This window comes from Tachypleus tridentatus, chromosome 10 (genome assembly GCF_004210375.1).
Source record: "Tachypleus tridentatus isolate NWPU-2018 chromosome 10, ASM421037v1, whole genome shotgun sequence".
In the NCBI taxonomy this organism is placed as follows: Eukaryota; Metazoa; Arthropoda; class Merostomata; order Xiphosura; family Limulidae; genus Tachypleus; species Tachypleus tridentatus.
The window spans coordinates 40,859,611-40,887,448 of record NC_134834.1 but is presented as its reverse complement, the minus strand read 5'-3'; the positions used below and the strand labels follow the sequence as shown (position 1 = coordinate 40,887,448).

The following is a 27,838-nucleotide window of genomic DNA, read 5'->3' as shown; positions in this document are numbered from 1 at the left end:
TATAAAATCCACAAACATCCAATGAAAAGTCAACGAATAATCATTATGTTCTAGGGCGCTCGACTCGTAATCTGAGGGTCGTGAGTTTGAATCCCCGTCATACCAATTATGCTCGCCCTTTCAGCTGTGAAAGCATTGTAATGTTACGGTCAATCCCACTATTCGTTGGTAAAAGAGTAGCCCAAGAATTGGCAATAGATGGTGATGACTAGCTGCTTTCCCTCTTATCTTACACTGCTAAATTAGGAACGGCTAGCGCAGATAACCCACGTGTAGTTTTGCGCGAAATTAAAAACAAACCAATCATTCTCTTCTAAAACTACATGGGGGAACTAGACTTAAATTATTATAGTACAGTATTGTCCACATGCAGAGAAATTGTTAATTGTTAAATCATATTACTTATAAACAACTCCGTACAACAACAGTATATTAGTTATTTCATTCATTGGGTATTATATACCTCTGTGTATGCACTTATATACTGTTTAAAGGTTGATAGCAATGTCAAAATTAGTATGTATTAAAGCTACAGCACTCAGTCTTTCTTTGATGTGTGTACACCTCAGGTAATTATTTAATAGGCGAAGAGTAGATGCCGAACGTTAAGATAAATATGAACTTAGTGTCAGTGTGACAAAGAGTTCCAGTATTGTTTGGTTGTATGAGCTTAAGCAAAAAGCTACATAATGAGTTGCCTGTTCTTTGTCTACAATAGGTATCGAAACCCGGTTTGTAGCATTGTAAGTCGGCAGACGTATCGCTGTGCTAATGAGGGGGGGGCGAGTTTCAGTAATATAACGGTATTCAGTAAATTGAAGGACACTTTTAAGCACTCAGCCAGTATCTAGTGCCTGTCCTGGAAAAGTAGAGAAAGCTATTTTGTCTTTTATTGATGAAACTCTTCATCAAAAAAATATAGTTTTAATGATGCAAGTTTCTGAATTGATGCTGCTTGCTTTACATATGCATCAAATATGGGGGAAAAATTACTGTAAAGAAAAGGAATGGTTACTGTTTTCTTCAAGTAATCCTCCACAGAACTATATTCCGCACTTCTACACTGACCTTGTCGTTGACTTACTCGTGGCATACTAACTTTAATATTATATGTATCTGCAATAATACTACTGTGCTAAAAATACGGTGTGAATAATAATTTAGTTCACTCTTTCAGTTCTCTATAGTTTTGTTCTATTAGGTAAACACCATAAAACAATGTCTTGGCTTGAACCTTACAAGTTTACAGATGCTTCTTTCAGGTAGTGAAAGGAACGTTGTAAAATTTTATACAACAATGTATTCCGAGGGTTCCAGTAGTTTGAAATAAGCTGTATCATTTTTCTTATCTTCTGGAGCCCAGTTTCCAACAAACGTTTCGAAATTATCATTTTCAAACACAATAACCTCACACATGTGAAATAAAAATGGAAGGCATAAACAGAACCTTCCCAACCTTAAATATTCTCGACCCAGTGTGTAATGCACACATTGTGTAATGGAAGACGTGATGAAGCTGTTCTACGTTGGATGTCCTTTTGATAGATTGCCTTTAACATCTCGCACGTTTAGATGAGGATTTCATCCAAACAATTTTTCCGTTAACTTTATCGATATAATTTCGTACGGTTGGAACTAAACACGAATTTTTAATAGCAAGATTAAGTGACTTAGCCTTCCAAAGCCTTGCCTTGCATATCTCGATTTTTTTTTCTGGAAACCAGATATTGCACCAGTCACATCCTTGACTGCACAGTTCATTTAGGGATATTCCAACATCCGTTGATACCTTTGTAATTACATATATAATATTTGTTGCGCTGACCCTCTGTAGCTTAAAACTAATAAATTCTCCCCACTTTCACAGTTGTTGTCATCTAACGTAATGACATATTCGTTTGAAATAGTGATTGAAAAATGTTTCAGCTAAAATATAAGTAAAATAAGGGAACAATGTTTCCATACATACCCACACCACTACACTACAGTAAAAACTGTACAGTGGTATAATTATCAAAGAGTGTATTTGAGTTGTCTGGGCTTGAAGCAATTTGAGGGTCAAATAAACCAGTTTAAATAACATCAGTACCATTACCACAAGAATACAACTCAAGCTTCACATTCATCGCTAGCACTAGAGAAAGACTAAAATAGTGAATGAGTTGTGTCATTAGTAGTGGATGAAAATAAAAGTATCTAGTAATTTTAAAGAGGCAACCAGTATATAGATTTAACATAGCATTATAGTTTATACAATAATTGGAATCTACAGTGATATTATTGTTTTATTCATCTATATATAGACGAATTATAACATAATCAATATGTAGTTACGAGTTAAATACAAACTTTGTGACTTTAAGCACCACACACATGCATAAGACAGGAAACACATATAAGCAGGATTGCCGAAGTGTTTTGAACGTCCAAAAATATTTTAACTGATTATCAATGATTAGGCCTGGCATGGCCAAGCGCGTAAGGCGTGCGACTCGTAATTCGAGGGTCGCGGGTTCGCGCCCGCGTCGCGCTAAACATGCTCGCCCTCCCAGCCGTGGGGACGTATAATGTGACGGTCAATCCCACTATTCGTTGGTAAAAGAGTAGCCCAAGAGTTGGCGGTGGATGGTGATGACTAGCTACCTTCCCTCTAGTCTTACACTGCTAAATTAGGGACGGCTAGCACAGATAGCCCTTGAGTAGCTTTGTGCGAAATTCCAAAAAAACAAAAACAATCAATGATTAAAACAAAAGTGAAAATGATTTTTTTATATAGAATCTGTTGTCATGTCAAATAATTATGTAGTGGTGAAATGTTCCAATGTACCATGTACTAACTGATTACACAGTCTATATACAGTATAAAAATATTACTTACTTGTAGGTAATACTTCGTAAACACATTAAAATGATTAGCAAGAAGATTAAGTTAGAAACAGCAACTAAATCAAAATGGGTCAAACTTATATTACTGGAAACAAAACATTTATTGGTTACTGTGTAAATATGGTAAGTAAAATAGAAAACAAGATGTTCATAAGCTCTTCCATACATTTTTCACACCTACATTACTAAATCCTGACCACCCTGGGAAGATAACTAGCATCCAAATACCTAACGACTTTATTGTATAAGATCAGACTTTGTGCAGAGCCATATAGTAAATATTTTCTCTCATATTTATATAATACTTTACACATTGCTCATTGTAGTCACTGTATTTTTTACCAAGTCAATAAACAGTGCATCACTGTGTTTTAGAAGCTGAGAGAAGTTTGGTAATTGCACCGTGTAGGTTTATTTGCTAGGAATGATGTCATGTAAATGGTTTAATGTCATTTTTTTTATAGGTTTCTACTTCAGCCACTAACAGTAAAATAAACACAGGAAATAGAGGGGAAAAGTTGAGAAGTAGAAATTCTTAGAAGATTTACTTCAGAATTTTTTCGTTCATAATGAAAAGTTCCGACAGTACAATTCATTATGTTTTTGCAGAAAATAAGTTTGAAGTGAGAAATATAAACTTCGACCATAAATTGTTCGGAACTTTACGACCTATATTAACGTAACTACATGTATTATTTTGCAATCTCATCTTTTATTATACTTTGATCAATTGCTTACAAGCTGGATGAAATGATTTTTTTTTCCTTCTATGGGTGGGCAAAACTTCACGAAGTTAACAATTTGTAACGTTCCAGCTAAAAAAAAAAAAAAGGAAACAGCACTTCCATGCATTCCCACACCACTGTTAATAATGTATTGGAGTAACAGAGCAGAGAAGAATAATTTGTTTTATCACTCGTGTTCTAAAATAATTGAACCAGACTATATGGATGTTGAACAACAACAACAACAAAAAGACATTTATTTAAAACTCTGGATATAGCTAAGATAACCTATAATGTAATGAGCATTTGTATATATGTTTAACGTGTTTTAATACATAATTTTAAAACAATTGTTTGTTTGAATTTCGCGCAAAGCTACTCAAGGGCTATCTGCGCTAGCCGTCCCTAATTCAGCAGTGTATGGCCAGAGGAAAGGCAGCTAGCTAGTCATCACCACCAATCTCCAACTCTTTTACCAATGAATAGTGGGATTGACCGTACCATTATAACGCCTCCACGGCTGAAAGGGAGAGAATATTTGGCGTAACAGGGATTCGAACCCGCGACCCTAAGATTAGAAGTCGAACGCCTTGACCCACCTGGCCATGTCGGGCTTATTTTAAAACAAATAGATTGTGTTGCTATTTGTCTATTGTTGATGTTTATCATCAACAAGTCACAGACACCTGTTGCGAAAAAACAACCTACAAAACCTAACAATATCAGGTCGGCTTCGGTTGTAAACGCTGTTTCATCAGAAGAATATAGACTATATAAGAAAAAAAACAACAACAACAACATTAAATTCCATAAGCAGCTATGCTATAATTATATAAGCGTAATTTTTTTACATCACAAAAGAAGGGTAATCGTTCTTGTCCACCTCCCCATTTACGTATGTGATAGCCAATGACTGAAATAACTACTATAATATTTTTATACAGTGTTGAGTATACGAGACTGTTTAGTGTAAGACTTATTAATTAGTTCATATTGTGGTCTAATATTTAATAATTATTTAGTTTTTATAACAACAGTGTTAAAAGTAATTATTTTAAAAGTGATAGTTACGACAAATTTTGTTAGGCAATTCAGTAAGAATCATAGGTTGTATGTGTGAAACAATTGTTGTAAATTGACGTCTTACTCCTCGAACTTTTTGTATTTTTCTCGCTGCCTTAAGTTAGTATTGTTACATCACAGCATCTGATGGATTATAGAAAGTTCTAAGGCTCATTGAGCAATATATTTATAAGCGCTGGTGAATGCAGGTTAAGTTAGAAAATGTGAAGTTAAGGAAAGAGAAGTTAGACTGTATGATTGTTAGTTTAGCCTTAACTGGAAATATTTAAAGTGTGTTTCAGATCGTTATTGGAATAATAGAGGTGAAAGAGAACAACTTGTCTTGACAAATTATGGGAGTCTGTCAAACAACAAGAATTAGGTGAGAAGAAGTTAAGAGAAAGAGAAGACTGGAAATAGATAGATAAAGAGTAAGCCACTAATTGTGAATGCAGAAAAGGAGAAACTGAAAATATAAAGTAAAAGAGTACAAACTAAGATCACACAAGCTCACCCAATAGAAAGTAAGACTCATGAATGATAATGGGGTTAGAGCCAGTCGATCCAAGCTGCCCAAATTTGATTAATAAAATAACAACATGGATACTCTCCTGTAGAGGCATAAAAAATCCACCCAAAGTCAAAACTGGGACAATGGCAACTGAGCAGATATACCACATAAAGAAAGGGCTGCTTTTGTGATTAATTAGTCAACGACCGATGGTGAGCTGAAGTTAGCAAATGGATCAACAGACCAGTAGTGATTGAAATATCTGATAAAAATGAGTCAAAAAAGATGTCAGACAGAATCACTAGCAACTTCCACTGGCTAGGGGGCATAAAATATGTGACAAGATTCTATAGGTCACATGATATCGGCCACAGGTGAACTGCCTCAAATAGAAAAGCCATTCATTAGAGTAGCAGTGGAGACTGGACCACTAGCACCTGTATTTGATAAAATAAACCAGTATATGCTAACAGTAATCATCCATGTAACATGTAATTAAAGAGTCGAAGATAGAGAAGGAGAAAGTGACAGAAGCCCTCCCAGAAGAAATTCTGCAGAATTGGCTTCCCAAAAGAAGTGACATAGAGGCCCAGTTAACTTCAGAACTGATGCAAGAGATGTGCACACTCATCAGAATTAGGCAGCTTTTTAGCATCCCATACAACCCTAGATGTAATGAACTTCATGATAGGATCAATGGATTCTTAAAGAGCATGCTGAAGAAGATGTACCAAGAAAGATCACATGACTAAAATAGGTACTAGCAGGCAGTATTATTTGCTCATCAAGAAGTCACAAAAGCAAGTACAGGATTTTCATTCTTCGACTTAGTGCATTGGAAGAACAGTATGAGATCCAATGCAAATACTGAAAGAGCTATGGGCAGATGAAGAAAAATCCAAGTAAGGAATACATACCAGTAAATGTTAGACCAAACAAGCTTACTGGCAGAGACCTGTCAACCTGCTTGTGAGAGATTGTATGCTACTCAGGGCAGTTAGAAGTACTTCTATAACAATAAAACCAAGTTTCAATGTCAGACAATGCCCACAAGCAGCAACATATTCACCCTGCATTAAAAAGGACCTTTTAAGGTACAGGAAGTTGTCAACAGAATGGAGTATAGGATGAAAGTAAATGGAGAAACCAAGAGCTGAGAGGGAAGGAAACCTAACAGGTACAACTACTGAAGCTAAAATGTATGCTGTAGAAGTGACTGTCACAGATGCAGAACCAAGAGGCAATGACTTTGTCAAAGAGGATGAAAATGTGCTAGACCTAAGACCACTGGGTTGAAGAAGAGAGACACAAAAATATCAATATCAGTAAAGAACTGACTGGCAGGCAAAAGAAGGAACTATAAGATCTAATGTGCCAGTTTGGGGAAGTCTTCATAAATAGACCATGCAAGACAAGCCTTTGAAAAAAACAGACTGGGAACAAGACAAGGGATTCAATCAAGGTGGAGCCCCCCCCCCCCCTAGATGCCCTACATGAGCAATGACCTCATAAACCACGAATATGAGGCAATATTAGAAGCTGGAATCACTGAGACTTCAGATTCAAGCTGTTGTTCACTTGTAGCAATCATGAAGAAGATGGATGATTCAAACCACTTCTGCATAGACTTCCAGAAGCTGAATCACTTGACAAATTTTAACTCTGAGCCTATGGGCAACACATAGGCTATCAAGGCAAAACTAAATGATACCAGATTCTTTTCAGATATTTACCTCAAGAAAGGTTATTTGCAGATCCAGATGGAGACAGGATCTAAAGAAAAGACAGCATCTGTGAGACCAGATGGATGTTAGCAATTTAAGAGAATGCCGTTTGGGTTAGGTCAACTCAGCAGCAATATTCAACTGCATGATGAAGAGGATGTTGCAGAAAATCATCAGTATGGAGCATTACGTGGATAACATTCTGACACACACACCGCCATATTGGAAAAGCACTTAGACGTAACTGAGTAAGTTTTACAGATAAGTAAGGGCAACAGATCAAACCATTTAAATGCTACTTTGGCTATTCTGTGCTATAGTTTGTTGGACACAAGATAGGCAACAGACAGATGTGGAGAATATAAAACAAAATAATTTCTTTAAGTTTTATATATATATAGACATTTTCATGGTTGCAGGAGTGAGTTGTTAAGAATTCCTATCCTAAATGTCAGACTTTTGCCTTTACAGAGAAAATCCATGACTTCATTTTTACTACAGCCAATGACTCTGGAAGAAGAGTCACCAACATTTATACACTCAGAATGACTGTTCATGTTCATTCCAGAGCTTCACAGTCTTTCACCCATACAGATTATTGAATCAAGGCCTGTTTTCTAGAGAACCACCAATAACATAAGAAATTCACAGACAATGGTAAAACATCACCAAGAAGGAATTAAATAACTGTTGTTACATCAAGATATACCGTTTTTATTCGCTTATAAGACGGGTCCCAACTTCACCTGAGAGATTGTCGATATTCTGTTTAGACTCGTTTATAAGACGAAGGAAGGAAAGCAGGTAATGAGAGATAAATATTCATATTTAAAACACATAACAAAGAACAATCTAACGCACAAAACTTATCACAACATATTTCAGTATCAAAGTACGTTTATGCTAACTTTTAAACCACATTTCTTCAAAGTATTAAAAGAGTTTACGCAAACCGCACTTTAATAGAACACAGCAAATCAGTACGCAAGTTATGAAATTCAAAAGCCTTCAAATTGTTCGTTGTCGCTATCTCCAAACAGTTCATAAAACTGCTCCTCGGACAATCCATCATCGTAGAGGTCACATTCCTCCGTGTTCTCCTCCTGCTCTACGTCATCTCTGCCGCCGATAAACTCACTGAAAAGTTCATCATCCTCACTGCCGTCAATGGAATTCGAAATTCCGCATTTGAGGAACGATCTGATAAACTGAGTGAACTAAATTTATTTTCTATGTCTGTAGACCTCGCCTATAAGACGGGCCCCCCAATTTGAGCCCGAAATCTCGAGGAAAAATCCCCGTCTTATAAGCGAGTAAACACGGTACTGGAATGGTTTGTGCAGTAAGCCATTTCAGTCAACATACAGTGCTCCTAAATGCCCTGTGCTAGATAGACCTTTTAGACATGGCTAAAGAAAAGTTGTGTTGGGCAAACAATGTTTGGAAATTTCCCAGTAGCATGATTATCAATACCAACTCTGTTTATAGAAAACTATTATACTAAAATTTCATCAGCTCTTTAACCAGTTGCAAATCAATACATTGTCCTTCCACATACTAAATTTTAAGAAATCAATCTTTAATCAACAGACTAACACTGACCAATAAAACACAATATTAAAATTATTGTTTTTTCTATGTATGTGTTTATGCATATATAAATACAGAAGGATATTCTATAAGCAAAACTGTTGTACAGTTAATCTACTAGATGCTGTTACTATATACAGTATTTTATAATTTTGTTCTTTATTGTAAATATAAGTAGTCATGTAAGTTAGTTACCTGTAGATGTTCACCTTTAATATCTTCATAATGACAAACTTCTGATTTACATAAAATATCAGCTAGCTACTGAACATAAGAGTATATAAAACAATTTCATGTTAAAATATGTTGCACAACAATAAAAATGGATTAAATAATTTTTATCCTTCAAAGATATAATAAGTCAACTATTTTTTATTTTCATTTGGTATACATATAGATATTCCAAGTTTTATAATGCTGTAACAATGTCATTTATCTTAACCATCTAGCACAATGTGTTTTGTAATTACCTATTAAAAAGGGTGTCATGATAAGCATAACTTGCATACACAGTTCTATGCTCATGAATGTTTCTACAAGTAAAAAAATTAAATCCCTGTATTAAAAAACTTATAATGTCAAGCAGTTATATAGAAAAAATAATCTTCCAGAAAACATTTTGGTGAAACTTATTTGAAAGTTAAGGAAAAACATTTGATAACACGACCAATGTTTCATTGAGGAACAATCGAAAACATGTCTAACAAAATCAATTAAGAAACCTGGGAAAATATAATAAACTACAATAAACTTAAAATTAGTTCTGTATTTGAACACCTTATTTTGCTTTGTTATTCAAGAAATGCATGAAATAAAAATAATGTTTTCATTATACTTAGCTTTTTATACTAAATGAAAAATATTTTTGTATAATAAAAGATACACAAAATTCTATACCTTCTATTTTGAATTTTTAAGATAGGATTAACAGATTAATTCAACTTAATTTCTAACATTACTGCAATGATACCAGTATATCATTAATAAAAGATATACAGTAATACCTTTTCTTAGTCAATCAGGAAGAGGTCTGATGTATAGCTGAGTTCGAATACATCTGGCTATACAAATAAAGATTTGTAAAATTTGTAACACAGATTGTAAATAATATCTTAAACAAAAGATTTTACACAGTACTGACAATATTTGTGTGTGTGTCTATATATATTTACAGACTGGATAACAAAGACATACAATATATATATATTGTCAAAATACTTTTACTATGTTAGATGTTAAATGTACTCTGACACAAATATCCACTTTATGTTTGTCATAATTTGTAGAGCATACTGGATGGACTGAGACACCTTGGCAATAAAGTTTTGTTTTTTTCAAAAAAAGACCTTTACCTGTCAGATAATAATATAACAAAATATTTTTATTTCAGCCAATGATTTGCCATTGTGACTCCATTAGGGTACGAAGTACAAGAACTACTGGGCTCTTATGGTTTAAAATAAAATAAATAAAAACATATTAAGCATGAACAAACTCTTTTCTTGTATAAATTTCACATTTTTTGGTTTTTAGAAAATACAGCTCACTGTTAAAGTGACTTTAGCCTTTAGGTGAAAGAACAATAATATCACTTTTGGACAAGTATAATAGCTTAAACTGATTACTTAAACTGTAAAATAACCTTACCAATTAATTGAATAACAATTACAATTTAGAATTACGTGATTATTCATTCTGGTTATGGATGAATTTATGAAAATCATTTTATCATCCAAGGTAAGCTGGTAAATTACCTTATAAAATAGTCTTGAATTAAAAATGTAACATAAATACTACTACTTTGGTTTTAAAATCATGTAAAATATTAAAGTTAAACCTGTGTACACATAGGGAAAACACCAATTATGTAAGAATACAAATATTGTTAGTTTTTAAAGTTTACACATTCCACAACCTTCATATACAATACTTTGGGTAGAATGATCATAAAGTCTCCTTCTGAACATGTGAATAATATTAACTATATGGAAGGCTTTATCATTAAACATTCAAAAGTAAAGGTTTTTCCTCTGCATTACAGTCTATTCTCATTTTCATTCTTTTTTGTTCAAGCACAGCAAACAACTTTTAATAGCTATGAATATATATATGTTTCCTGATTACAACAAAACGTTTCAAACAGTAGTAAGAATGTTTCAAATAGGCTAAATAAAACATTTAGAAAATAATGAATCATAATAATTACTAATTGTGAAAAGCGAATGAAGCCCAAAACACTGTCCACATGCATCTATATGTGTATACATACACACTTATTTTTCTAGTTTCATGGGTAAATTCAAACATGCACAGATTATATGTAAAAGGAAAGAGAGTGAGTGATATAAAGTGTCAGTTTTAGTAGTGTTTAACTAACTTCTCATCATAAGCCTAATCAAAGTAATGCATCTAGCCTATAATTTTTTTGAAGCAAGAAAAGGCAATTACTTCTTCACATTTTAACAAATATTTTTTCACCTTTTAATATTACTGAAATGCACCAAAAAATACTTGAATCATACTGATATCATTCTCAACATGACTTGGTGGACAAAGAAATAAAGAAATTAATTTTATTTAACACTACATGATTTTCCATACAGTATACTGGATATTATATTATTAATCATTTACGTATTTGACAGGAAAGTGAATGATATTTCAGAGTTCATAGCTCAAGAGAATTCACATTGGAGAGACCTGTATAAGTATCTGGATCCTCCAATGGGCTACCAGACATAAAGATCTTTTACTGGAGTCAGTGCAATGGGTAGTTGTAAAACCATATTGTTAAAAGTAGGCAAGCATGAGCCACATGAGTGGGCAATCACTTTCCTGGTCCATGAACAAGGCCTCCCAACTATTATTAGAAATACACACTGACTAGCCAATGATTAACAGCCAAGGAAAAAGGGCAGAAAGGTGGTCACAGGATTACAGCAAAAAGAAAGAAGTGGTTAAAAGACTAATGACAAAAGATCCACCACAAATTCTGACAGAAAAATGCAGTGAAGTGACGACAAGAAGAGTGACTCAAAGCAAAAAGCCGAGCTCAATAGGTAACAGATTGTTCAAATTCCATGCTTACAGAGGATGGAAGATAAAGCTCAAGGAAAAAGGGACAGATGATAGTAAAGCAAGAGAGAAAGAGGAGAAATTGAGGGGAAAAAATTCTGAATGCTAGCAGTTGAAGGTTGAACTGGGTTAAGAAGCACCAATAATAGGACTTCAGGAGAATAGTTGTATATAAAGATGAGGATCAGAGACAGTAGGTGAATAGAGGAATGGGCAAATATAAGTGGTAAGACTTGGCCACCATGAGAAAATTGACACAAAGAAAAAGATATGAGAAATAGTGAACTAAAAGAGAGGAAGTGTGGAGTCATGTAAGGTAGTAAATATATCCAAGGAGGTTGTGATCAACCAAGAGCAAATCTCACAAAAGATTTAAAGTGTAGAGATAACTTCACTGATATAATGTAAAACGATTGAGAATGATGGTCCCCAGAGTGGTATGTCTAATGTCTGAAGGCAAAAAGACCAGAAACAGCAGATTTTTTAACAGTTGGTGCAAGAAATAAAAATTATAAACTTAATTTGGTTAAGACAAAAGAAGAAATATCCAAAAGAATGAATGTGTCCCAGAATACATCCCCCTCTCCTCCAAACTGAGTTGTTATAAGAAAGAAGGTAGGTAGGTAGAAGAGGAAACATTTGATAAGGCACAAACAGATGGAAGTAGTCTAAGATAAGGAATGCCAGCCCAATGACAAAAACATGACAAGAGTTGGTCCACACAATGCCAAATAATATTAAAAGATTTAATATTCAGTCAAAGAAACGAGAAAGGAATAAGAAAACAAAAATGGAGGATGATGTACAGAAAATATCGACCAGGCAAAGAGAGATGTGTAGGAAAGTGTCTAACACATCAACCATTTCCAACTATAGGTGGGTTCCAAGGGATGTGAATAGGAAACAGAAAGAGAAGTGAGGAAAGAGACCAAGGTGGAAAAAAGGAAAATGACTGTTGGCACAAAATGAGACCAAAAGCAGAAAAAATAGGTACTCAGAGAACAATATATGTGTGGTAGTCAATGATAAGAAGAGTAACAAACTAGACCACTGGTGAAGGAAAGATAAGAAAAAGGAGAGGGCTGGAATAGAAATGGAAAAAATCTACACAAGGTATAAGAACAAAGCACAAAATCATGAAAGTGAAGAACAGAACTTGGAAGGTACTGATGACAAAAATCTTATGATAGCAGTTCAAAGAATAATCTACAGTGGTCTTTGCAAGCAGAAAATTTAACCTATAATCATACATGCACATTTACACACACACATATATATAAAAAAGAATGGAGGTACAGGTTCAAAAAAACAGTAAAAGTCACTTGAAAGAATCTTAAATGGGACTTAAATTAATGTATGTGAGATGCTAATACATTTAAGAGTTACTTGCACAATTTGGAATTGTGTAAAAATAAACAATATAGAAGGTTTGAGCAAATTTCATCTGAACATATGCAAAGGAAGAAAAACAAAGGAAAAGAAACAGTGCTAAGTAGATTTAGTCATACTTAGTGTCAGGATACATAGGATTAGTACTACATTTAGTCACATCCAGTTGAGAGTAAGACAGTCAGAACATGTCGATTTAGCCATTAAAAAAAAAAACAGCTAGAAGTCATATATCCAAAATTCATGAAGGTTGGCCAGATAATAAATTATAAGTAAAAGAGACAGCACGAGTTTACTTTATTTTCAGGAATAGACCACCTAAAAAAAATGTCATAATTTACATAAAAGAAGAGTTTTTTTACATTTACTCAAAATCTGTAACCAAAACACATACACATATAAGACTTTAAAGACTACAAAAAACAGCCATAAAATAATACTTAAACAAAAAGGGGGCATAATAAATAGATGCAAATGAAGTTGCTCAAAAATAAAACATCAATACTTCTTGAGATACAAGTACTGCCAGAATGTTAAGAGGGTAATGGTTTGTGATGTTCCTAAAGAAATTAATAATTAATTATAATTAACTATTTCTAACAAATGGTGCAAGTTCTTGAGCTTCAACTGTTATACCTCATATATGATAAAACTAATTTTTACAAGGATGTAGAAGTACTTAGCCAAACTTGAAGGAAAACTACAACTAGATGTTCAGGAACAGGTAAGAAGCAGAAGAAAACAAGAAAAACATTAAAGAAAATACATCTAACTTCAAAAATGAAAAAAACAAATGCATAGAACAGGACTGAAGAATATTTCCATATATCCTATAAACATTTCTACAGTTATGACATGTGCAAGAAACACATAAAACACCAATACTTTCTGAAGTACCACAAGTGCCAAATAGAATTAGCAGTACACTTAATAACATCCAATCGAAAGTAACATAGCGAGTATACACAGTTGTAGCAAATAAGAAAAGTTACAACTAGAAGTCATACATCAGCAATTCATGTAGATTAGACAGATAATAAAATTATAATGAAAAGAGACAGTACAAGTCTATTTTCTGTTCAGAGATGAACTATCTAAACAAAAGGTCATAATTTACAATTGGGACTTGAATTAGCATTTACAAATTAAAACAGTACAACAATTCCACAATGTAAAGGGTAAGGTAACACTGTCTTTTAGTACAAGTAATATTTATATTACTTTTTACTTATGTACTCCCTATGAAACAAAAGCTAGAGAGAAAATTTTAGGCCTGAAATGTTCAATAGGTACTCAACTGTTCAAAAGAAGTTGCTGTGGAGATTACAAGACTCATAATTACAGCAAAAAAATTAAAGAAAATGCACACTTTTCAAAGAGTTCTACATACTACAGCATTTTCACTTGTTTGGGTCAGTACACAAAAATAAGTTTTGGACTTATCGAAGCATTTAAACAGCAGAGGGTAAAATGTCTCAAACTAGGTTGTGCAAGTTTATATACAGAGGCTGAAAATAAAAAAAAAGAGATTGATAGGTGCAAGAATCACCAAAAACCATAATAAGCAATGCATCGAATAATGAAACAAGAAGATAAACAAAACAAAAAGTAAAACAGACAGACTGCATATAGATAAAAAGATTTGGTTCTACTGCTGAATGACTTCCATAATGAATATAATGTTTTCTAATAAAAATCTTTCTCTAAAGGTTTTTACGGTGAAATAATATTTTCTACAAATTATGTACACTTTGTTCACAAAAATAATTACGTAATAACTTTTTCTTACAGCTCAGCCATATGACAACCTAAATAAAGAATATATTGTGTCATGGTGCACTTTTTCCCAGCTTCCTTTATTGTTTTTTCCTGTGTTATATCTAAGTGTGTGTAAATAACATAATCAACTAAAATTTTAAATACGTTATCTTCTTTAAGGTAAGACTAGGTGAAAATAATAGTCAGTAAGTACAATAGGTGAAATTACCACTGAAGAACACTAAATATTTTCAGTTTGTAAGAAAGGTAAATAAATACATATCACAGATGTAAGATATCATATCTGAATGTGCTTACAACACTCCTTGCTCAATGATATGTGGCTTAAAAAACATTTGCCTTTTGGCATTGATATAGCTTAGATTTTCATGAATACATTTGTAAATATAAGCCTTAACACTATTGTAGTGAACATATACTAGTCTTTGTGCTTCTGTTGGTCGTAGCTGCTGTCTGGGTTGGTTGAGGTGAATGTTGGTAATGAATAATTTCAGCTTGTACAACTGGCTGTACAGTTTCTTGTTCAGCATGTGACAAGTGAATTCCTAAGAGTTCAGCAGCGATCTTTCGAAAACACACATCCACCTGCAGGCAAAAAAATAATAAACTTTGTAAATGTTAAGCTCATTATTGCTACTTCATAGCAAAATCAGTTTAGAGAGATAATGAGAAGCTACACTGGCACTAAAATATCACTTTAACTGTATGATTATCTATAATGTTAAAAATTTGATCCTGCTGCCTTAATTGCCTTTTATAGTTAAACACAATGTTAATGAGATCAAGTATTATTATTCTCAAAGTGTGAACAAAGAACATTTATCTCAAAATGTACAATACCATAAATGAAATATTCTGATTTAATATACAAGTTTATACCTATAATTTATTTAATTGAAGAATACATTAAGATGCAGATTTATTGCAATTTATCTAACTATAATCAATTCTCTTAGTACAACTACACCTATTATTACCACTAATGTCAGTTCTTGGATAGCACATGAAACCACGTACAAACATAATTAATTAAAAAATGTATTGCAATGTTCTTACTGATAACATCAATTTCATGAATGAACTGATTAATTAATTAGCATTTCCATCAACAAATCACCTTGCAATACCATATTTATGATACCAATCACACGTGTATCATGCATAATTGGTTTTGCATCATCTAACTCATGGTTTTTCAAACTATGCTCCGCAGAGCCCTTGGGCTCAGCTATAGTTGTCTGGGACTCCACGAAGAAATTTTAGAATGTTAAGATTTTTTCCTAAAACTATAAAATTGAATCAGAATCAAAAAAGTAAAATATATCTTTAATAATAACACATTTATCACATATTAGGCCTTTTAATATTTCATTCTGTCTAATGCCAGATGATTTTATTTAGCTTAGGAAAAGTTTTCATGGTAAAAGTGTTACACAATCTCAATTAACTTCAATAGTGGTACCACTGGTTGCTACTAGATATGGCACCATCTCAAGATTGCATGTGTCATTGGAGATGCAAGATAACCTAGTAATTTTCATATGAAACATTGGTCAACCCTGGGCATTGATGCCAACTGTCTTTTAAAAGCCAGATCTGGATTAGTGGCTAAATCTCAAATGAAATAAAACAAAATGAAACTTGATATCATAGCTGATATTTGTCCAAATTTGAAACATTGTGATGCAATTAGATGCAGTATCCTTTGTTTCAATTTCAAGGTATATTTATATGACATACTCATCATACTTCAAGGCTTCTAGCAAGGTCTTGATGCTGTTGTATTCCTCTTTGAGGTGCACCAAATGAGCCAGGGGAAGAGACAGATACTTATTCTCGTTATGGAGCAGCACAGCTTTTAGGCTTCTGGATGCATCTGGAGAATGCTTGCAGCTTCTTGATGCCATTTCTGATGAAATCAGATAGGTCTATGTGTTCACTTAGGCAGCTAGAACTAAACCGAAGTGATGAGCTCCTGTATATATATTACTATGGAAAGTTCTAGAAAAGTCTATAAGGTTCTTGAAAATTCTTGTAAGTTCGAGAAAATTCTCTATCAGCTACTTAGCACTGAATTTACCTGGAATGTTCTGGAAAATGAGTAAATTTGAAAATTTCATTACCCAGGTCACAAAAGCAAAGTTTGAAGAGAAAAATAGGTCTTTTCCATTTACTTTAGGCATAAGCAATTGGAAAATCACACTTTCTGCCAAGGAACAAAAAAAGGTAGAAATTTAGTTACATGGTATAATTGGTAATTTTTTAGGATAGGTTAGATTTGTTGTAGTTTAATTAGACAAACTTGGTACCAATGAGCTCTATGACGTCATAAACTCGCATGATATCATGTTTCATTTTGCTTCATTTCATTTGAGATTTAGACACACGTCTGATGTGGTTTGATATTGTGTTATTTGGCTTAAAAGAATTCTGTTAAAAAACAAACAAAAAAACGTTAAGATAATAGGTTATCCTTTTCCTTTAGAAAAATGTATTATTCAAGCAGCCTAATCTTTTTTCCACAAATCTTTATTCCTGACTTCATTATGGCAACACTGATCTTAGGTCAGCATGTCATTGTATGATGATACAACTCAAGTGCTTGAGCAAGTTTTCATTAAGAAGCTATTTTTTATCTGTGAAAATACTTTTGAAGTGCCAAAGATATAAGAATGCATTTTTAGACAAATTAATAATTGTTGTTACCCTTATAATGGATAAGTGGGTGAATATCAGTAATAAATCTGATATAAGTAAAAATGTTCCTTGGCCTAAGCCTAATATGAATTCATCAGCATTATCATTGTGCTCAAGCACTAAACACAAGATGATGCAAAAAGAACTGAAACAAGAAAGAAAAGAAAGTATTATGAAAGTTTTATTGAGTACAACTCTACATGTACAGGTAATGAAGACAGACCTTGTAGGCTGTGTGTTTAATATGGAACAGTGTTGAGTAACAGTAGTTTGCATCCAGCAAAGTTGAAACAGCATCTAGAAACCAAGCACTCACAATTAAAAAATTCAACTTCCACGTATTTCAAAAGAAAGTGTTTGTAATTAGATGCAAGGAAAGCTACATTTCATTCATTTACTTCATATTGTGTTAGTTACCGCACTGCAAAAGCAAGTGAAGGTCATACAATTGCAAAAGATTTGATAAAACCATGTGCAAAAGATATGGTAGAGTGCACAACTGATGAGAAATTTCTTAAACACATTACCTCTATGCCGGTTTTTGACAACCTGGTTTCTCGAAAAATCAATGATATGTCAGCAAATTGCTTAATGGAGTTAATAAGGAGTAAAAGTGAGTCCAATTTCTTTGTTTCAGATGAATGAACCAATAGATGTCACAGGTTATGCAAAGTTGCTATATTCATGAAACTAGTTTTGAAGAAGACATGCTAATTTGCAAATCTTTGCCTACTGAAACAACAAGCAAAGAAATATTTAAACTGATCATTTTATTCATGGAAGAATATGAGATCAAATGGAACCTTTGCTCAAGTATTTGCACTGATAGGGCTGCAGCTATGATTAGAAAAAATTTAGGTCCAGTGACACACATTAAAAGGAAAAACCCAGACATCGAGATTATCCACTGCTGTCTTCATCATCATACACTTGCATGAAATGAATGCTAAAAGACTTAAAAGAGGTATTGGGTGATGTCATAAAAATACTTAATTTTATAAAATCAAGACCACTCAATGCGAGAATCTTTAGTTTATTCTGTGAGGATATGGGAAGTTTGCATAAAAATTTGCTGCCTTATATTGAAGTCTGATGGCTTTCTCGGGGAAAAGGTTTTGCTTGGTTTTATGAACTGCGTGAGGAGATATTTTTTTTTTTATCTGAATGCCATTTTGAACTTGCATACAAATTAAGAGACAAATGCTGGATATAGAAAGTGACTTACCTTTCAATGTAGTTGCCTATCTAAATGAAGTGAATACTACAATACATGGTACCAGGGTAATGTACTTCAAAGCTCAGAGTAAAATGGAAGAGCTTCAATGTAAGCTAAAACTTTGGGGTGAATGTATACTTATGGAAGAACTTAATTTCTTTGAAAATCTCTGTGGTTTTTTACTTATGAATGAAATTTCCTTAAGTAAAGATGCAAAAGTTTCAGTCTTGCAACATGTATCTGATTTGTGTACAACTACTGGGGAGTACTTTCCTCCTTGTTTAGAAATATTACTGTGCATTCAAAATCCCTTTGTTGACTCTACAAATACCAAAGATTTGCCTTTGAAAGAGAAAAAGCAGCTTATAGAAATTGCAAGTGATTACACCCTAAAAACAAAATTTCAAAAGGAAGAAATTACACAATTTTGAATTCAAATAGCCATGGAATACCCTGAAAGAAGTAACAGAGCTTTGAAATTTTTAATGCATTTTCCAACAGCATATCTTTGTGAACAAACATTTTCACTGTATACAGCTGCAAATACCAAATTTAGAAACAGGCTAAATATTGAAGATGATTTGTGCTTACAGGTAACAACCATAACTCCAAATATTGAACTAGTTTGTGAATAAAAATAAGCCCATTTGAGCCACTAATAAATAAATAAGTACACTGTACTTTTACTGATATAAATTTTACAAGCAGAAATTTTTGAACAAGTAGAAGTAAAAAATTTCTTCAAATATTGATACTGTTAATAAATTTATATTCTAAAAGTGAAGTAAACTTTATCAAGTGCTAGTGATCGATTGTTTCTATTTTAAGTGTATTTTGTTATTAAGGCGGTAGAACGTTTTTCTTTTTGATGTGAAGTGCCATAGGTCAAATGTTTGGGAACCCCTGATCTAGCTTCTAAAAATTGTAGCATTTTCCTGGTATTAAAAAGTGAGAGCCTTCTAATAATAATAGTACAGTCATTATGGAGTTTGAACAATCATCAAGCCCACTCAGCACTACCATTGTATGCCACAGTAGTGACAGGGACAGCAAGCACAATCTGGGGTGTAAAGCACTGTCCTACACTGCTATGTGATGCATTCTTTTATGGGGCCTACAGTGAGCACTCATTCACGCAGAACTGCACATCCCTGCATACATCCTTATTATATGTAAAAAAAAAAGACATAGTAAGTAGTTTAATGCTATAGTTAAGTGATAGTTCATGTCTGCAATGTATTTACAATACGTATAGCTACATTTACTATCTGATCCAAAAGTATCAAATCCAACTATATATTAGGAACCAGGTATCTGAAATCTCATATCCAGTCAAAAATACCATTTGTCCCTTTTCTAATTTTTGAAATAACTTTACAAATATTTAAATCATCAGCAAGCCCTAAATAATTTAACACATTCAGTATTAGTTTGATACTAGGAACAACAATAAGAATGAAAAATTATTCAAAATATTAGTTATTTCAAGTGTTTAACAACTTGTATGATGTACTCTAGCAAAGATATAGTTCAATAATGTATGTTACAAAATATTTTAAAAATTATCTCTCTCTAGTTCTTGAATACTTACCAGAACATATTTCTTCATATCTAATGTTCAAAGCATTTTATATTAATTTCCATCTATTAACAGTTTTAACACTTGTGTACGTAAATTAGGTTTTTATTTGATGGTTAACAGATTTTCTTCAAACATACAAATTTTCTTTTGCTCTATTAGTCCAATATTCCGAAAATCACTGGAACAGAATAATTGATCATTCTTTGTAAGGCATATTTACAATGCTTATTTTGAAGTCTGATTGTTTATAAAAATGTTATTTGACAAATGGAGAGACACATGGAAACAACCCTATTTACTCCAGGAAGGAGGACAAATATGTCTATATATTACTTTTGAACATTCCATTCTGGGTGAGTTGAGGTGAATATTCATAGTGAACAATTTCTGAAACATTTCTAATGAGGAATTGAATTCATGCTTTTATACTTTATTCATTACTAAAACAAGGATATCTAATAAATGTATGGGAAAGGTCCACATGTCAGCAAGAAATATATCCTCTAATGGATGAAGGAAATGGAGAGCTAAGGGCATGGTAAGAAAACAGATTTGATGGGAGAAGACTTGGAATAAATGTCAATAACAGGGAGACAGAGAAAAACAAGTTAGGTGAATAAGCTGGTAAAACCAACCTGTGATGGTTACAGGGTAGATATCCCAGGAAAATGAAGAGTTCCAATGAATGAACAAATGGCAATGAGAACCACAGAATGTGCAAGCCAAGCAACAGCAGAGAACTCGAACAGAACATAAAAGACAATCCAGATCAGAACAATAATAGAGGTGAAAAATGGAAGGAAAGGAAATAGGAGTGAAGGTGAAAATCACCTTCACATGCAATCAATATTTTGGGATGATCCCAGTAAAGAATAACATATTTCTGTGATATACCGTGCAAGACAATGAACAAATTTGAATGTTAACTTCCACATGCCAAAAAGAGAAGAAAAAGGGCATTATGGAGAGACAATATAAGTAACTGGATGGCATGGCGTTAAGATAGTAAGTGTAAGAGATTGGAGGATACAATAATTTTCTAATCAGGGAGGGCAGTAAAACCTAGAGACAGTAAAAGCAGAAAAAACAAAACAATAGAGTGAGAACTGGAAAAGTGAAAATGTGGCCAAATTTTGTAAAATGGGAAGTACTTGACAAGGCCACACAATAACCAATAATGGTGGATAGTGAAAGACTCTTGTTGAACAACCAGGTGCAGAACAGTAAGATTGAATGGGGGAAAACCATTTGGTAAACTGAATGGAAAATCAGGGATGCAACCCACAAAGAATATCCAGGTCATTCTGGGAAGGGACTGGATAAAAGCCACGTGTAAAGATTAAGTGTTGGAATGAAAGGCTGTAACATGTCTGATGGAGATTATCTGAGGAGGGTGGGTGAGAGAGATGTTAATAGGAACATGTGCAGAAGTAGAAACCACAGCTGTGCTGGCAAAAGTGATGTCACCAAGGGCATGCAACACAGTGATTTGAATGATGGAGAGGATCCGATGTCAAAGGTGGATAGGGTATAGGTATAAAAGTAAAGTCCCATTCAATTCTGATTGAAAGCACTGACAGCTACAATCAAAGGATGTGAAATAGGAGACCAAAACCTGGAAGCTTGGAATTCAGGTGGTGGCAAATGCATCCAGTAGTGGAGTACTCACTGGGAATACCAGCAGCTAAATACCTGCAAAATCAAGGGAACACTCTGTAGAGAGAATTTTGTCTGGGAACAACAAAGCTGGTTTATTAACTCCAGAAAAGGAAGAGGCTTAGGAGTTTCCACTGGAGCTAAACAAAAGGGAGGGAAGGCAGGATGTCAAAATCAGCATCCTCTTGTTCAGGTAGTACTACAAGTGCCAAATGAGAAGTGAACTTGGGCTAAACTGCATAGAGAGAGAAAGAGAGTCAGCTGTGCTAGTAGTTGTGTCACACTTCTATTACTCTTTTGCACACTGTCATGCAGCTGCTTCACGTGAAAATACATTATGGTAGGTTACTGGCAAATGAAAATTGGAACACACAGAGAACAGTTGATGTTGGAAATTGTATTATGTAACCAGAGATAGGATACTGTATCAGAAATGGACCTGTTAACCCTCCTTCTCCAGGTAGCTGTTTCTGGGCATGTCACAAGATTTTAGTGAGTCACATTTGAAGTCTAAAGTACTTTCTCTTTATGTTATTCCAATAAATATAGCAATAAAGCATTGCTAAAATCATATTTTAATAGTATACAAGTTTTAAGTTCTTAATTTTATAAGACAATATTTTAAAAAGTCTAATGTGAGAATTGCAATATTTGCTATTTAGGCATCCTCCCTTCTCTAATTTGTTTACTACACCTACAAGAAGTATAAAATTTATCATAAATTGCATAATCTTACAGCATTAAATCTTATTTGGTTACAGATCCATTGAACATAAAAACCAGATTCCTCCTGTCATGCCCACCACAATGTCCATTCAACTTAGTTTCATCATGAATACTCTGCTTAAACAATTTGTTAAAAAATAGATGTATACTGTTATGAGTTTATATTATTTTGGATAGACAAACGTAGTTTCATATTAAAATTTGAAATTGTTATAGAAAGAATAAAAAAGGCTTAATTTAGATTTATTTCAATTATTGTTTGGGTGGTTATGAGGTCAGTGAAACTTAGAAATCTTACATAAAATTAGGGTATACAAAATAACAAATAAAATATAAAAATTTTACAGATTAAAATTTTTGAAATTTCTTTAGGAGGTTTTAAGAGATTATACAAATAAAACTTAAGATATTTGAATTGAAGAAAAGTATTTTTAGTCTTAACATAAAGATCACTGAGTATGTAGACTTGTATAGAGAAATACAATCTTTATTCATACACGAAAACTTTAGCAAAAATACTTCATTAAAAAAATCTGATTCTCTGTGTGTATATGACTTGCAATGTTTACTACATTTCTAACAAATTTCGTGAAGATGCACTATGTGGATTAAAAGTTACAATATGGAAACTATTATAAGTACAAAGGTGGTTAAGAAATTGGTCAATTGCATTTTCACAAAGGAGGGAATTAAGGAGTAATAAATGATCTTTAAAAATTAAGGCCTACGAATTGTGTGTTAAGGAGGAATAAACTATATCTAAACAGTAACGTCTATGTGCTACCTGGTAAAGCAGGGAGAATGGGGCATAAAACAACAGGAGTAAAGTCAGAAACCAAAAGTCAGGTGCCAAAATATCTAATTGGGAAAAGAAACCATTTAGTAAAGGTTATATAAGGCAAGCAGAATAGTGGAAAGATATTAATTAGGTGGAAAATTGCTGGATGGAAAAACTCAAAATTGTCCTTTTCAATGTCAGACCTGAACAAAATGGCAAAGGAAATGAGTAGAAGGAATGAATGCAGAGGACATTACCACACCATGCACAATAGCTATTACTTATACCACAGATAAATAACTTCAACAAGTGAATTTTATGTGGAAGATTGTAAAAGGTTGGTGGCATGCATGTTTCTCAAGCAGATACATGATTTCATGAGGAAATTAGCTTTCTGTGTATGGAGGGGAATGACTGTATCTGAACTTTCATTATACAAAATAAATATAAAAGTATACAACTTTTTCTAAATAACCTAGAAATCTAAGTTAAAGGTTAAACACTGATACTCTTCCTTACAGATTCTCCTGTTTTAGCAGCCACAAGATGAGAGGACATTCCATTTAACTGAGCAAACTTGATATGTTTATCTGGTCTTACAGCACGAAGATGTTCTAAATCACCTGTTGTAAATGAGAGCAAAATTAGTGACTCTACAGACTGAAAGATGACTTCAGAAATATTTTAAAATCCTGTGTTATAGTGTAACATTAATTAAAACCACAAAAGCAAGAGCACAATCTGGCATGTTTTGTTTTTTCAATTAATGAGTCAAATATTTAATATTAATTCAGTATAAATGATATTGCAGGATAAGAAAATTAGGCACTTGATAAATATAAAAATAAGCCAAAATTTAAACTATCGACTTGTTTTTTTTATTGAACTTGCAACCACCATGTAATCATGAAAGTATATATACCATAAATGTAAATGTAATGAGTTTTTCCTTTTTATTGTTTAACACAAAGTCACAGAATGGGCTATCAGTGCTCTACTCACTACAGGTATAAAAACCCAATTTTTTTGTTATAAGTCCTCACACTTACCACTGACCTATTAAGGACATACTAGTGTATCTTCAAGAAATTTTTAGAAAACAGAAGTTGTTTGATACAAAATAATATTTTTTGTAACTAACTATGTCTGTGTTTTTATTAGGGTCTGATCTGGCCTGGTTAGTCTGAATACAAAGTCATTTTCATGTTAAGGTGAAAATTATTTTTTTCCATTTTAGGTTTTAATTTGCATATCTTCTCATATCTTCTAAGTCAGGAATGTATATTAAATTTTAATTCAGTAAAACTTTATATTTCTCTGTTATTTTCTCTACCCTAACACTATATAAACTCATTCATTTTCATCAGCTGTGTAACCACCATAAAAAGTATGAAATAAATTTAAATTATACTCTCTTTTGTTTTCCTGCAGAATTACTACAGATACTTAGAGAAAATTACTGCAATTTATCTTAAATGACTTAAGGTTCATAACAGTGTATATATTCAATGTTGTTTTATTCTTGTTTGCATCACATCTAACATCTAATCATGAGCCAAGTTGTACCTCACATGGTCAGTACACAGCAAAATTTACTGTATTGTATGATGAACAAGTAATTCATGAGAATATCTCATAGGTAAATGTTTTTGTTATCATTTTTCGTTATGTAATTTAATAAGTTTCTATTTTTTATATTTGAGTTACTTTTAAACAATACATATGAAATATAAATACCAGAAATTATGTACTTACTTTTGGTCTCTTGATTTTTGCTGTTATCCCTCTAATAAAATTTGACCTCACTTTTTCTTTTAACAAGAGTACTATATTATAAATATTATACTAACACACATCTACATAAATTTTTATGTAAATTGAATGACAAATAAACTGTTCATAAATAAATAACCAAACATAGGAGGGGCAGAAAGTGTTCATACATCTACTTTAATGGTCAGTTGTGTAGCCTTTCAGGTGAATTACTTGGCGCAATCTCATAGCCCTCCATGATCGTTTGACAGTACTCGACTGGTATTTTCTTCCATTCTTCTTTACAGAAGGCCTCCAACTCTTGCAAGTTTTTCGGATGACACTGATGAACCCTGGTCTTCAACTCATGCCAAACGTTTTCAATTGGGTTGAGATCAGATGACTGCAATGGCAACTCCAGTCTGCTTATATGGTTCCTCTGCAACCAGGATTGCACATATTTCGATGTGTGCTTAGGGTCATTGTCGTGCTGGAAGATCCAACAACGCCCAAGCCGCAAGTTCCAAGCATCATTCTTGATATAAGTGCCTAATAAATCAACGTACTCTTCTTTTTTCAGTCGTTGTGAAGACTGCCTACACCAGAAGAGCTGAAGGAACCCCATAGCATGATCAAGCCACCTCCTTGTTTAACTGTATGGACAGTGTTCTTTGGAAGATTTCATTCTACCTTCTTACGGAAAATATTGCAAACATCACTGTGGCCGAAAAGCTTAATTTTAGTCTCGTCTGACCAAAGAATACTCTTCCAATGGGCAAAGGGTTAATCTACGTGCTTTCTTGCATACCTCAATCATACTTCTAAATGAACAGACTTTAAATATGGAGTTCTACAAGGATGGCACACTTTGAACCCAGAAGAGCGTAACATGTTCGTAACTGTAGAGGTGCTTACTTCAACCCCAGTTTCCCTTACCAGTTTCTATATGTCATTACGTGTTAAACGAGGGTTCCTACTAACTTCTCCGAGAACCTTCCTCTTGGTTCTCTCTGGAATTTTGGTGGGGCGTCCGGAACGAGGAAGGTTAGCAGTTGATCCTGTAAGCTTAAACTTGGCAATTATGCTTTGAACAGTAGATTTTGGCACATTAAGTTGTGTAGCAATACTGGAAAGAGACACATGAGACTTGTATTTTAATTTGGTTTTTTAATTCATTGGACAGTTGTGTCCTGTTCGCCATGATGACCAAACAGATAATGATGGAGGCAGCACTAAATTGCTGGAAGAACACTTTTTGCTGGCTAAATTCTAATAATTATGAACCCAGTGTCTAGTTCTGGAATGGAATAATGCAGTTTATTCACCAAACTAAATAAAAATTTATGGGAATATCAGTTTTTTTCACACGTTCTGAAATGTACGAACACTTTCTGCTCCTCCTATTTTTGGTTATTTGTTTATAAACAGTTTATTTGTCGTTTAATTTACATAAAAATTTATGTAGGTGTGTGTTAGTCTAATATTTATAATATATTTTACGTCTATTAGCCTAATCGTGATACTTTTTAAGTTATGAGCAAAAAACTACCCGGGACACAGGGGTACGAACACTTTCTGTCGTAACTGTAATTAAATTTTATAGTTTTATTGCCCTTTGAACTGTGTCTAACTATTATCCAAACCTTATAAGTTGTCAATCACTTGCATGTTCCCTTGTACACTATGAAATTATTTTACCCACAATCTACTGTAACCCACTCATTTCCATGCCTTGTGAAACATTTTTATTATTATTTACCTAATCTAATCTCAACTAGCTTAAAAAGGTCCCTATTTTTACATTTTAGTTACTTCTATAATAATAAATAAAGAATACACATGAAAAACAAGAAATAAAGTGCTTACACAATCTTCTTTTTTCGTACTATCGATTGTCGAGAATATTTAAGCCTACTTTTTTATACTAATGTACTAAATAATTTTTATTTCATTAACTAATGCACCAAAGAATATAGATTAATAATGTATAAAAAGTAGAAAATTTCTCCTAACTCTCTCAATTTTTCTTGCTTTCTAACTTAATGATAAGAGCTGTTATAAATTCATCCAAGCTTGTCATTAAATTTCTCACTGGAATGTTGCTTGTTCTCTGAATGAAATTGATTATAATCTGTTCAGAACACAACATTATGCAATACATCATTTGACAGCTGAAAACTGTTATTTTCTATCAGTTATAAGTAATATGAAATTAAACATAAGAGAGAACTATTAACATATCCTGAAAAAGAGAATGTAACAGGTGGGTGTGACAGAAAAGATCTTAATTTTTACTGATAGCTCTGTAATCAAACAAATTTGAAGGCTATAAAAATTATAGTTTATCTGCACAATTAAAATTTTATAGTGAGTAATTTATATTTAATTTCTTACTATTTTCAGGGATGGTGGAAAAAACAGAGAAACAAGATGTCTAAAGAAAATACATCACGTATCATAGTAGGGGAAATTCAGTGTTTAAAAAAATATCTTCTTGTAGAATTAGAAACTTACAACTTATAAACCATTAAAATATGGATTATTAGCTAAGATTTTATGTTATACAATTTGGTCCAACACAAAAAAGTAGTTAATAAAATTTTGAATGTAAGACACAAAAACTTTATATCATGTGTAGTTAAGGATACTTAGAGTGTAAGGGTTAAGATGAAGTTTGAGATTTTTGTACA

The 27,838-nt window shown here is 33.1% G+C and overlaps 1 protein-coding gene across 2 annotated transcripts in view; it reads right to left on the bottom strand.

Annotated features, from left to right (window-relative positions):
• Positions 1-8,833: 8,833 nt before the first annotated feature.
• LOC143229124 (ras-related protein Rab-28-like) overlaps positions 8,834-27,838 on the bottom strand; it is a 43,766-nt gene continuing 24,761 nt past the window's right edge. For both annotated transcript variants that reach the window (XM_076460983.1, XM_076460982.1), the window contains exons 6-7: positions 23,916-24,019; positions 8,834-15,326 (exon numbers count right to left, since the gene is read on the bottom strand). In XM_076460983.1, coding sequence (XP_076317098.1) covers positions 15,141-15,326; positions 23,916-24,019 — 290 coding nt within the window. In that variant the 3' untranslated portion in view covers positions 8,834-15,140. The remainder of the gene's footprint in view (positions 15,327-23,915; positions 24,020-27,838) is intronic.